The sequence below is a fragment of the Rhinolophus ferrumequinum genome (assembly GCF_004115265.2).
Source record: "Rhinolophus ferrumequinum isolate MPI-CBG mRhiFer1 chromosome 15 unlocalized genomic scaffold, mRhiFer1_v1.p scaffold_54_arrow_ctg1_1, whole genome shotgun sequence".
Taxonomy (NCBI): Eukaryota; Metazoa; Chordata; class Mammalia; order Chiroptera; family Rhinolophidae; genus Rhinolophus; species Rhinolophus ferrumequinum.
The window spans coordinates 1,708,484-1,721,824 of NW_022680357.1; the positions used below are offsets into that span (position 1 = coordinate 1,708,484).

At 52.3% G+C, this 13,341-nt stretch overlaps 1 protein-coding gene across 2 annotated transcripts in view; it reads left to right on the top strand.

The window, feature by feature from the left end:
- Positions 1 to 13,341, top strand: part of GSG1L (GSG1 like) — a 193,096-nt gene that overhangs the window by 149,730 nt on the left and 30,025 nt on the right. For both annotated transcript variants that reach the window (XM_033101078.1, XM_033101077.1), the window contains exon 4: positions 13,027 to 13,138. In XM_033101078.1, the coding sequence (XP_032956969.1) occupies positions 13,027 to 13,138 (112 nt within the window). The remainder of the gene's footprint in view (positions 1 to 13,026; positions 13,139 to 13,341) is intronic.

Genomic DNA, 13,341 nt, shown 5'->3' on the forward strand with positions numbered 1-13,341 from the left:
GTATTGCCTGCACCACGAAAGGAGCCTGGCATATAGTAAGTGCTTAAGAAATGTTTGTTGAATGAATGAATGAATGAATGAATAAATGAGGCTGTGGTGGAATGGTAAACATTGGACTTGGGCAGACCTGGATATGAACACACACTCTTCCATGCTGTGTTACCCTGGGTGGATTTCTTTACTTCTCTGAACTTCTCTTGCTTATGTGTCAAATAGTGGGTAACGAAACCGAGCCTCCCTGGGATAAGGCAAGGATGTCATGTGGCCTGGGACAGTCAGGTGCTTTACAAACTGTAAAGTAAAGTGCCCGGGGAAAGAAGGGCTGTCCAGAGGAGGTGCTCTCCGGGGCTTTTGCAGCCAGGCGGCCACTCCTCTCATTTTCCTCCCGCGCAGGCAGCTTTCTGGGCAGTGAAACTAATTGGATGGTATCCCAGTGTTGCTCCAGGGAAGTGTGGAAGCTCAGAGCACTTAAAACCTAAATGGCCAGAAGAGTAGGATTTGCATTTCAGCTAATGCAAGGGGAGGGGTGGAAGGATTGCTCTGGGAGGAAGGTTCTCCAGGCCGGTTATGAAGGCTCCTCTGTGCTGAGGCGGAGGCGTGAGCGAGGGAGGGAGGGGGACCTGAGGCTTCAGCCCCAAACCCATCACAGGTCTCTCTGTGTAGGACAGGATCCCTTAGGGCCAAGTGGGAGGTGACTGGAGGCCTGAATACAGCGAATATTCCTCCCTGTGACATGGGCACATTTAGCAAGATATTCCTGGGAGAATGAGAGAAAGAGAGATGGAGAGGGAGAGGGAGAGGGCGAGGGAGAGAGAGAGAGGGAGGGAGGGAGGGAGAGAGAGAGAGAGAGAGAGAGAGAGAGAGAGAGAGAGAGAGAGAGAACCACACAGAGTAAGAGTTAAAGGCAAAGATAGAAAGAGACAGAACCAGAGGCAGAAAGAGAGAAAAGGGCCACAGGGAGGGCTCTGCCCAGGGGTCCCTAAGAACACATGCCTGAGGACGGTGGGATAGGGTGTCCAGTGTGCTACCCCCCACCCTACTGATTGCAGAACCCCTCCCCGCCCTCCCCCCCCTTTCCTAGTTCAAGCATCTTGCCTCAGACAGACCTCAGAGCTGTGGCAGGTTCACTTCCAGATCCCCAGCCATTAAAGCGAATGTCGCCATAAAGCGAGCCACACGACCTTTTTTTGTGTTTCCCGGTGCCCATATAAGTTATGTTTACACTAGACTATAACCAATTAAGTGTGCACTAGCATTACATCTAGAAACAGTGCACGTGCCTTAATTAAAAAAAAATACTTCCTTGCTGAAAAATGGCAACCATCATCTGAGCCTGTTGGAGAAATGGGGCCGATAGATTTGCTTGGCGGGGGGTTGGCTGGCAAAAGCGCAGTGAAGCAAGGTGTGCCTGCCGGTCCTTATCCTTCGTGCCCCAGGGGCCCCAAAAGTTAAGACAATTCCTTCCTCTGGTGACCAGCCCAAGAGAGGCTGTGCAGCTAGGCTGGAGGAAACTGGCCTTGAGCTGCAGAAGGAAAGGCTGTGCTCCCGAGGGATTCCCAAGCATGTCACACTGGGCTTGAGGCTCCCCAGAGTCTGGCCCCGTGTACCCTGAGATGTGCCACAGCCTCAGGGCCCTTGGGGGCCTCACGCTCTCTCCCGATCCAGTATTTCCCACTTTTCAGCCGTGTGCGTTCTCTATCCACGACCCTCGCCACCCAAAATCACGTCCTATTATTTATGTTAACATTTTCCTCTAAATCACTCACTGGTTTTCGAAACTTGAATTTATTCGGAAAGGAGTCCTCAGAGCGCTGCCGGAAATGAAAAGCCAGTATCACTTGTAATCCGTAGAAGAGAACTATAAAAATAAAGGCATGAGCATTGTGCAAATGTTTACGTAGCATCTAAACCAGTGGTCTGAATGGGGGAGGATTTTGTTCCCTCAGCACCCCCACGCCACCCCAGGGGCATTTTTGGGTGTCACAACTTGGGGAGGGGGAGGCAAAGTTCCTGGCATCTAATGGATAGAGGCCAGGGCTGCCGCGAAACACCCCAGGACAGTCCCCTACATCACGGGTTATCTGGCCCCAGATAGCAGTTGTGCCAAGATTCGAGACTCCTGGTCTAAAGTAAGCGTGAGCTCCCAGAGGGCTCTGCTCCATACTCGGCAGCTCTGACCGGTCACTCCTCCCGCTCCTTCAGGCTCAGCTGAAACGCCACACCCCAGGGATACCCTCCCTGATCCCCAGAACTGAGGCCCCCAGATGTGGGCTCCTGTGGCCCCTGCACCTCCCGTCTCCTACCTGTCTGACCTGGCAGTGGATTTCTGCTTGTGTTTGTCTCCCCTACTGGAGTGGAAGCTTCCAGCAGGCAGGGGCCAGTGGGTCTCGTTTGTCTCTTTCTCCAGCTCTTAGTACAGCGCCTGGCGTGTGGCAGACGTTCAGTAGTTATATACGCAGAATGAATGAAAATTTGGTAAAGAAGAGACAGGGGTGGTGTCGCTCCTGGATTCACCATTGTCTGTTAGGCTCTTGCCGTCTCCTCAACACACTTTTTTGTCACCTGTGAAATGGGCACATTCATAGGACTGCTGTGAGCATCAAAGAGTCAGTCCCTGGTGGAAGGGGGAAGGGATCCCTGGAGAGATTGAGGCTCATCCCCTCATTCATTTTTCCTACTGTCATTATCGAGCGCCTGTACTGCTGTTTCCCAGGGTCACCTTTAATTGTGGCCCCTTTCGCTTCAAGTGTTCTGATTTGGGCAATAAATGATATGGTCTCCCTCAGTCTCAGGCAGTTGTGTCTAGAAGGACCTGTGGAGAGCTGAACAGGTCAGCGAAGCTCGTGGGAGCCGTTGGCACTGCCGTCTCTTCTGCCCTGCAGTCTGTCTGTTTGTTGCTCTCACAGCTCCCGGACCCCGCTCTTACTAAGTGTGGGATCTCCATGTAGCAGCAGGAAACCAGAGGCTTGGGTGGGGCTGGCTGGGAGCTGCTGAGACGGTGCCCTGTGGCACCTACCTGACTACAGAGGCAAAGCTAGTCCAAGGCCTGGGCAGAATGTCAAGACCTTGTGCCCACGGCAGGTAACTTTCTGGGGTGGAGATGTGGGAGAGGGCGAGGGAGAGGGGAGCAGGGCTGAGCGCAGGGGAGTGTGTACACGTCCAGGGGTCCTGAGTCTCCGTGTGAGATTGCCAGCTTGCGTTACTCATTCCCACCCAGGCACAGGCCAGGGGACACTCTCCTCCTTCTCCCACCATCGTCCTCTAGGGAGATGGCCCACCTCCATCTTGGGGGGCTTATGAATATCCCATCACTCTTTCTGCACAGAGGACATGCAGGCTGTGTCTGCAAGCACATGGCCCGGCTCCCAGGATGTCCGGTGTTCGCTCGGGTCGTGGCTCTGGCTTCACTCCTCTGTGCTCCTGGAGACGTCCTGGACGGGGCGTGAGGTGCAGGCTCGGGGGTCCTCAGAGGGTGCTCTGCTCATGTCTCGGTAGCTGGATTCTCTGCTGGGACCCACCAGCCTCTCCCCCTTCTTCTCCCCACACCTGGAGACAGGTGACTGGTCTACCTGGTCTCCAGGGCGAGGGGCAGATTTGCTTGATCAGGTTCTTCCAAACCTTTTCTTCAAACGCCTGCCTGCCTGTAGGCTTTTGAAATCCCTAAGGACTTTCAGTCCTGTTTTCTCGGGCTTCTGTGACAGCTGTGCCCCGCGGCCGTGGAGACCTTATATCTAGCTACTGAAATGAAGGCGGGTAACAGGGAATGCTGGCGACAGCATTAATACCTATGAATCTCAAAAATCCTTCCGCCATCAAATTGCCCTGGGCGACCCCAAGAGTCACCAGGAACCAGGGTCACGGCCTCCTGACGCTTCCAGACCCGCCTGGATGACAGGGTCTGAGCCGTTCCCTGCCTCAGGGCTGGATGGAAGCTGGGTGGGGGGCGGGGGATGTGGGGACGGGGACAGGTTTAGTGAACCTATTACTTGAAACGGGAAGGTCTCCCATAAAATGCCACCTCCGATGTGAGCCACTTCCCTTTGAAAGGCAAATAGAAATGGGCAGCATCCACACAAGGGGTGGTGAGAATTACTCGAGTGGTCTAGATGGAGACCTTTGGAGAAAAGGGAGTAACCAGGATGAGCGAGTGCCAAGAAGACAGGATGGAGGGACGACTCAGTAACTGCCCAACGCCCGAAAGGTTCCTTTCAAGGAGATGCCAGCCGTTCACCCCCCCGGTCCTCAGAGGGCAGAGCAAGAAATGAGCTTAAATTGGAGCTGGAAAGATTTAGGTTCTCTGTAAGGAGGGACTTTGTAAATTCTGAAATATGCTACCCGGAGAGGCTGCGGGATCTCGGGAGAGTATCTAAAAATAGCCTGTTCTTTAAAAATAGATCTCGGCAAACTTGAAACATATCAGCTCAGCTTCTTGGGGATGGTTTTAACTGCAGGTGGGCCTGGCGGCATGGGTGTCCCGCCCCCCTCCCCAGGCGGGAGAGCACAGGGCACAGTCAGCCTTTGGTCCCTGCTGGGACAAGCATCTGGGGATTTTAGATATGCATAGACAATTTATAAAATAGATTTACTTTTTCTGTCGGCCCCCCGCTGATCGGTGTCATGAGATGCCAGCCTTTAGAATCTCAAAGTTTTCTGTGGGAGGAGATTTCGGGCCAATATGAATGGGCTCAGTCCCACCAGCTCCCCCAGTCCCTCCCCGTTCCTCAGCCAGGGCTTTGCTGGAATTCATCCATCCCAGCAGGGCCAGGCACTCCGTGGCTCCCCCATGGACCTGCCCACCCACTTCCGAATCTCAGCACCCTGGCCCGGCCAAGTGCTCTCTCGCTCTGGGGGCTGACTCTGCCCCTCCAGGGCCTCCCTGCTCCCACCTCCCTTCTCAGCGTCCACACAGCAGCTGGAGACCTTTCACCCCCTCGCTAGCTTGCCGTTGTCCATTTCCTGCCCATTGCCCTCAGGATAAATCCAAACTCCCTAAGATGGCTCCGGAACTTTCTGTGCAGTGATTTGTTTATCCCTCCAGCGGCTGCTCTCTCCACCCACGTGCCCGAATGGCCTGTGGCAGCCCCACCAAACTGCTTTGCCTGTGCGCTCTGCCAGCGCTGTGCCCACAGCCAGGCCCACCTTCCCGCTCCCTCCGACCCTTCATGTCTCAGCTTGGATGTTACCTCCTCTGGAAGCCTTTCCCCCAGCTAGGTTTCCCAGGGGCCCCTGGGTTTGCCCTAGTGGCTGCTCTGCCCCCAATTTGTCTGTCTGTCCCCCACAGCATTGGGGGCCAGGTCACTTGTTCCCAGCTGTGTCCCCACAGCGAGAAGGAGGCCTGGCCCAGAGCAGGAGCTCAGTATATGCTCAGTGACTCACTAAATGTCCGGCCACCTCGAAGGGAGTGTCCCTTTGCTGCCATCCTGCCATATGTCACCTGACTTCAACTTCCTCCCAGGGCTGACCGGCCGCTCCACGTCCTGTGTCCCTGACAGGACGTGCGTGAGATGCCGGCAAATCCAGATCACGTCCACAGACACAAGAATATTTACGTCGACGTGAGTGCTCTCTGAGTGGTCTAAGTAATAACTGAGCATGTTTTAAAATAAACTCTATTACAAGTTAATTAACCAGCCACTTCCCTGATACCTCCATTAAATGGAGCGTGCCGTCAGCAGAATGCATCCAATCTTGCAAGAGAGGCTGGCCGGATGCAAGAGGAACGCTGGGAGCCAGCGGGGCGTCTGCTTTAGATCCCATCCCGGTGGTGGCATCTCCAGACCGGGAGGGTGTCCTTAGAAGCTGTCTCCTGGGCCAGGAGCCAGCCACCCGCTCCCCAGGGAGGAATCACGGGCGGGCACTGCTGTGTGTCCCCCAGACTGAGGAGGCACCGCTGGCAGGGCCAGCTGTGCTGCCTGGGCTCCGTTTAAACCCGCGTGCACAGAGCGCGCTCACGCACCCTCCGCTCCGCGCCACCGGCCACATGCACGTCCCGCTTTGTCTGTGTTGCCCTGCTCTGAAAACACTGTTTCACACCTTCTCCTCACTCCTCAACCTCCCCTCCCCCCCCCACCCCCCCACACACACACCATCCGCCTTGCTGGGGGGCTGTCAGCTGCTGGCCTGCCCCCCCCTCGGTGGGGAGGAGGGAGGCAAAGCCGCCCCAGCACTGGGGTCTGCACTCCCCCTGCCTGTGACCTTGGGCCAGGTGTCCCAGCTCCCATCCAAGCCAACCCCTCTGTCTTCTAGAACTGCCCACACTTCCGGCTTCTTTCTCCCTTGCCCCTGCAGTTGCCCTGGGGGGACCCCCTGCACCATCACTCTCTCCCTGCCTCGTTGGTCACTTTGGGGATCCCTCCTTTCTCGGGACCCCTCCTCGAAGCCCAGGCGCTCTCCAGCTCTCCCCCCTGTTTCTGCTTCTCCACCAGCCATGCATGTTATGCCTCCTTCTCCGCCTTCTCTTGAATTTTGGCTGTTTCCTTTTTCTTCTCAGCCTGTTCCAGCTGAGCATCTGTTAATCATCTGTCCCCACCTGTTGCCTCCATGGTGGCAAATCCAACGGCCATTCATCTTTGATGAAGGGCCACTCCCTCCTTTGCAGCCGGTGTCTGGTGTCTCCTGCTGGCCCCTCGGGCTCCATCTGGGGCCCTTCTCTTCTCTCTCTCCAGTCTCTCTCCAGGTGGTGTCGTCTAGACCCACATACAGATGCCAGGGACCCATGCAGTGACACCTCCAGCTCTGGCTGCCCCCTGAACCTCAAACGTATACACCCAGCTGCTTGCGTGACATCTCACCTTGGGTATAAAACAGGCCTGTCACACAAATACGGCCCAAGTGGGCTTCTGCCCACCCAGACGTCTTCCTCCCTGTGTCTTCTCCATCTTACTAAATAGCACCATCAGCTGCCCAACTGCTCCAGCCACAGCCTTCGAGGTCCCCCTAGACTCTAGCTGGCCCTCACCCCCGTGTCCAGCCCATGGGCAGGGCCTGTTGACCCCATCTTCTTCAACACCTGCCAATAACTCCGTTTCTAAGCAACAGCAGTTCAGCCCCTCCCCTCCCCCACACCCATCATCTATCTTCGCAAAGTAACCAGAACAACCCTGAAACAGAAATGAGGCCCCTGCTCACGGTTTCCCCTGGCTTCTCATCGTCCTTAGAGTTAAAGCGAGGCTCCTCACTGAGGCCACAGCTCTGGGGGACCTGGCCTCTGCCCTCCTTCCTGGCCTTCTCCACCCTACTCTTTCTCCCTGTGCCAGTGTCTACTCGCCTTTCCCCGACAGGTCAGGCTGTGTCCCGCCTTTAAGGCTTTGCCATTTCTTTCTGGAATGTTCTTCCCCCGAGTTGACCTCCACGTGGCTGCCTCCAGCTCCCCTTTCAAGCCTGTGCTGAAATGTCACCTCCTCCGAGAGGCCCTCCCTGTCCACCCAGTCTGAAATGGCCCCCAGGCCCTCACTCTCTGGTACTTGGCTCTATGTTATTTTCATCACGGCCCTTTTCACGACCTGACAGTTTCTTAGATCGCGTGCTCTTTGTTTGCGTCTCTCCACTACAACGTGAGACCCTCGAGAGCAGGGCACCTGTCTGTTAATTCCAGTCTCCCCCACCCATCCCCCATCAGTGTCTGGAACGTGAATGATAGATAAATGAATGACTCTGACATTTGCTCACGCTGACAACTTGCTCTCGCAAGTTTTCACATCTTGCCCTCTCCTAGCCCCGACATATCCCAGACCCTAGATCTTCACACCAGGCAGCCTGACACCACCAAGTACCTTGCAATCAGCGGTCACGTATTCATTCAACAAACACATATTGACTACTCACTGTGTGGTAGGCCCTGGGCTAGGTGCTGGGGATTCAGTGGAAAGCAAAACAGACTTAGTCCCAGCTCTGGTGTGTAGTCTAGTGAGTCAATACAGTGAGTCCCAGGCATTCATGCATTCATTCATTCATTCATTCAAGAAACACTGATATTGAGTTTATTATGTGCCAAGCACTGTTCTAAGTACTTTAGAAGCATAAACCACTTAATCCTTACGCCAATCTATGAGGTGGGAACTGTTATCCCCATATTACAGTAGAAGAAACTGAGGCACAGAGAGGTGAGGTAGCCTACCTAAGCTCACATAGCTAGTACACCAGACCCTCTCTTTGACTTGGCTTCACTGTGCTTTGCTCTGGGCTCATCTTTGACCCTCCTGACATTGTGTCTTCATCCTGGCCCCACGCCAGCCCCTCTGGACTTGACAACAGAATTCGGCTCCCTCAGTCTGACTGGTGAAGGCAAGGCTGGGCGTCGCCACAGCTCTTGCTGCTCCGGGTGGTACCATGTCCAGAGCAGCTCTGAGACCTGGCCAGCACCCCCCACCTCCAGGGTTCCCCAGGAAGGGAGGGGCCATGCTGGCCTCATCCCACAGGCTGGGAATTCCGTTTATGGTGTCAGGAGTGGGGAGATTCCAGAAACCACAGGAGGGCAAGAGATTTACAACTCTGATTTTCCTGGAGTGGGTCCCTCTAAGAAGCTGCTACGGCAGGAAAGCCTTGTTCATTTAGCCACTGCTAATTTAGGAGGTGCTGTAACTCATCAGAAAGCCACTTTTTAATTTAGACGAATTGGAAACAATTTCTTCCTCCGAGGGTTCGTATGACAGATGCTAGCGGTTAGTGGACCTCCCTTTACAAACATGCTTCCAGAAACGCAGGTGAGAGTCAGGTTTTTGAAGCCGCATCTTTAAAATGCAATCCAAGAATTTCACCAATCAATCTTTGAGTGAATTGCAATTTTCATCTATTGAATTTTCTTAAAGCATGGCCTTTCAGATTTGGGGATAAATGGAGTTCAATTGAGAGATCAATGCTTTTCTAAACCAACAATTCAGAAAATTAATTATTCTGCCAGCAGGCGGGGTCCAGCTTCTGGGTCAAGCCGAGAGGTTTTGTGTTAAAATACTGTTCTGTCTCCGCTGTCTTGATAGAAGGAGTGGTCCTTCTCAGGAATGTATTCCTTCTTTAGTGGATACTCATTGGAATTGCTAATGTCTGCTACTATTCCCATTTTATAGATGAGAAAACCAAGGCACTGAGAGGTCATATAATCAGAGAGCACCTAGACTTGTTCGTGTGAGGAAGAAACTGAAGAAGTTGCAACAGCTGAGGTTTGGAGAGCAAGGTCCAGACCTCAGGAGGATAGTGGTGGGGGCTAAGGAAAGGGGTTGGGGTCCAGCCGGGGGGCAGGGCTCCTGGGGAGGGCAACCATTCCAGAGGGAGTGAGCACTGCGCAGTGAGGAGGGGAGACATGTCCTTCTAGGTAACAGGCTCTACCATAAGTTATATTAAGTAAAACAGTGTGGCACTGACACAGGAACAGAGAGAGCTCCATGGAACAGAGTGATGAGGGTTAGGGAATAGATTCAGGTATACGTGGGGCTTGGAACATGGTGTGAATGTGTTATTTAAAACCAGTGCAGAGAGATTGGGTTGTTCTGTAAGGGTTCAAAGCAATTAGCTTTTTCATTTAAGAAAATTAATTTGGGGCTGGCCCGGTGGCTCAGGCGGTTGGAGCTCCGTGCTCCTAACTCTGAAGGCTGCCGGTTCGATTCCCACATGGGCCAGTGGGCTCTCAACCACAAGGTTGCCATTTCGATTCCTCAAGTCCCACAAGGGATGGTAGGCAGCGCCCGCTGCAACTAAGATTGAACACGGCACCTTGAGCTGAGCTGCCGCTGAGCTCCCGGATGGCTCAGTTGGTTGGAGCCCGTCCTCTCAACCACAAGGTTGCTGGTTCGACTCCCGCAAGGGATGGTGGGCTGTGCCCCCTGCAACTAGCAACGGCAACTGGACCTGGAACTGAGCTGTGCCCTCCACAACTAAGACTGAAAGGACAATAACTTGACTTGGAAAAAGGCCTGGAAATACTCACTGTTCTCCACTAAAGTCCTGTTCCCCTTCCAAAAAAACAAAAAAATTAAGTTAGATCCTTACCTCACACCATTCACCATTCCAGATGAATTAACACAAATACCTATAAGTATGTTAGAAAAGTCTAGGAGAATGTGTTTATGGTGTTGGTTTTCTTAACATAGACACAGGAAGTGTAAACCAAAAAGGAAAAAGTTGATAAAATTTGACTATATCAAACATCAAAATGTATGACAAAAGCAGCTTTATTGCCCAAAATTGGAAGCAACTAAGACTTTTTTCAATGGGTGAATGGATAAATAATCCATGGTACATCCAGACAGTGGAATATTGTTCATCAGTAAAAAATAAATGAGCTATTCAGCCATGGAAAAACATGGAAGAAACTTAAATCCAGATTATTAAATGAGAAGCTACACACTGTGTGATTCCAGCTCTGACATCCTGGAAAAGGCAAAATGATGGAGACAATGAAAAGATCAATGGTTGTCAGGGACTCCATTGGGGTAGGGAGGGATAGACGAATAAATGGAGCACACGGGATTTTTAGGGCCGTGAAACTGTTCAACACAATAATGGTGGATACGTGTCACTAACATTTGTCAAAATCTACAACTGTACGACGCAGAGTGAACTTTAGCACACACTATCGATTTAGTTAATACTAATGTACTGATATTGGTTCATCAATTGTGACAATTGTGACCACAGGAGCAGAGAGAGGGGTCATATGGGCACTCTGCACCTTCTGCTCAATTTTTATGTAAACCTAAAACGGCTCTAAAAAAGTAAGGTCTTTTAATTAAAAAAAAAAGACATCTGTCTATGAGAAAAGACAAGCAGTAAACTATTTAATAAACAGGATAAGTATCCAGCATATATAAAGAATTCCTACCAATGGATAATGAAATGGATAAAAAAGAGAGAGAGAGAGAGAGAGAGAGAGAGAGAGAGGGAGGGAGGGAGGAAGGAAGGAAGGAAGGAAGGAAGGAAGGAAGGAAGGAAGGAAGGAAGGAAGGAAAAGAAAGAAAGAAAGAAAGAAAGAAAAAAAAGAAAAAGAAAGAAAGAAAGAAAGAAAGAAAAAAAGAAAGAAAGAAAGAAAGAAAGAAAGAAAGAAAGAAAGAAAGAAAGAAAGAAGAAAGAAAGAAAAGTGACAAAGGATACAGACAGGCACATTCGTAGGAGAAGAAATAGAAATGGTTAATAATGAGGGAACGACAAAGCTTAAAACAATGCTGAGGTGTCATTTTTCACCACGCGATGGGTAAATTATTAATGTTTATAATGCCAAGTCTCGGGGAGGATTTGTGTGAGACCTGAAGAAGGGTGTTCATTGCAGCATTGCTTATAGAACAAAAACTGGAAGTCACTTCAGGTATCATCGATGGATAAAACACGGTACATCATTATCAGGGAATCCCACGCACCTGTTCTGAAAAATAAGCTGCATGTGTTATGTACCTTTGGGCAAGTTCACCAAGAATTGTGCCAGTAAATAAAAATAAGATACCCATATGGCTTGCCCCCTCGTCTCCTCCTTCCAACGGAACCAAGGCAGAAGGAGCAGAGAAGCTCCAGCACACCTGCTGGGCGATGAAGGATGAGGTGTGGCAGAGAGGGCCTGGGGGAGGCTGAGCCTTTCCGGGGCCCCGAGGGGGGGCTCAGCACCTGCCGTGGTCACCCTCTCCCTGGATTCCCTGACTCAGGTGCCCCCCTGGCAAACAGTCTCCATCTGAGGTCAGAGAGCCGTGGGAAGTGTCCACGAGAGCTGATCCCGACCCAGAGCCACAGACCACCTCTTCCGAGCCCTCCGTCTCCATCAGGCCTGGGGACGAGGGACTGGAAGGCGACCCGAGCACGCTGGAGCCTCTGGAGAAAGTTCGATGATCAGGGCCATGCACTTCAGAGTGTAGTTGGGAAGGTGAAGAAATGACAATGGAAGTGAAGGAGTCTGACAGAGTGCTTGGCACACAGTAGGTGCACAAGCCTTACCGGTTTCCTTTCTTCCTCTTGTCACCGACCCCATCCCTCTTCATCAATACTGTATCCCTCCTTCTGAAAGTGGGGTCCCTGCCAGGTCGCCCCGCACCATGACATCCATGAGGGCTCCAGATACCATCGTTCACCCAGAGAAGGGTCCCCAGGTGTCGAATAACCCTGGTGGCTGTGACGAGTGCATGTCCTGTGGGCACCAGACCCCAAGGCGGCCTCGTCTCACCCACTCTTCTTCCCCTTAGCTGTCACAAGCCCCATCTTAGGGTTGGGAGAGCTGAGCTCAGAGGCGTGAAGGGCTTTGCCCAGTGCTGCCTGGTGACATGGGGGAGAGAGGGTCCCTACGCAGATGGCTTGGAATCACAGTTCTCCCAACCAGTGGGCTCAAAGGATTTTGACCACGAGCCACAGAAAAACCTTTCATGTTACAATCACCACACACACACACACACGCACTCAAAACAATATTTACTCCTGCTATATTCGATGGTAGCAGATATTTCTGTTCGATTCCATTCCATTCTTTTTTTTTTTTGTAGTGCTGGTTGCAATCTGTAGAGTTGTCTTCCTGACCCACTGGTCTAGTGAGTGAAGAAAGACCTGCAGTTTGAAAACCATTCTCTAGGCTGCTTCTCTCGAATGACCCTCTGACACGGGCATTGGCAGACCACAGCCCATGGGCTAAACCCTGCCCGATGCCTGCTTTTGTAAATAAAGTTTTATTGGAACACATCCATGCTCATCCATTGATATATTGTCCCTGGCTCCTTTGCATGACAGCAGTAGAGCTGAATAGTTGCAACAGGACCAAGTGGCCCATAGAGCCTAAAATATTTACTTACCTGGTTCTTAACGGAGACAGTTTGCCCGTCCGTACACAGGTCTGACTCTGTCTCCCTTGCTTCAGTTTCTCCAGGGCTGCCCTTTGCTCTCTGGCTCCAACTCAAGCTCGTCCGCCGGCTTAGAAACTGCCTCTGTCTGGCCTCCTGTGCTCTGGTCCTGGCGACCATCCTCCCCAGGCGGGGCTGGAGGGGTTCTCCCCCAGCACTAACAGGCCGGTGGCGCTGCACACGGCCCCAGCTGGCTTGCTGATGCCTCTCTCTGCTCTGCCCACAGGTCTCCTGGGAATGGTAGCCCACATGATGTACACGCAAGTGTTCCAGGTCACCGTGAGCCTTGGCCCTGAAGACTGGAGACCCCATTCCTGGGACTACGGGTGGTCCTTCTGGTAAGTGGCTTGTGACCTTCAGACACAGAGCCCCGAGGCATGCTGGGACTTCAGCTCAGCCCAGTCGGGGTACAGAGGAAGGCGGGGTACGAAGCCTAGAGTCCCAAGGTGCTTTGATACCCTAGACCTGGGAGCGAACTAGGGTACGTGGACTAAATCCAGCCCACCACCTCTTTTAATCAGCCCTCAAGCAAAGGATGGTT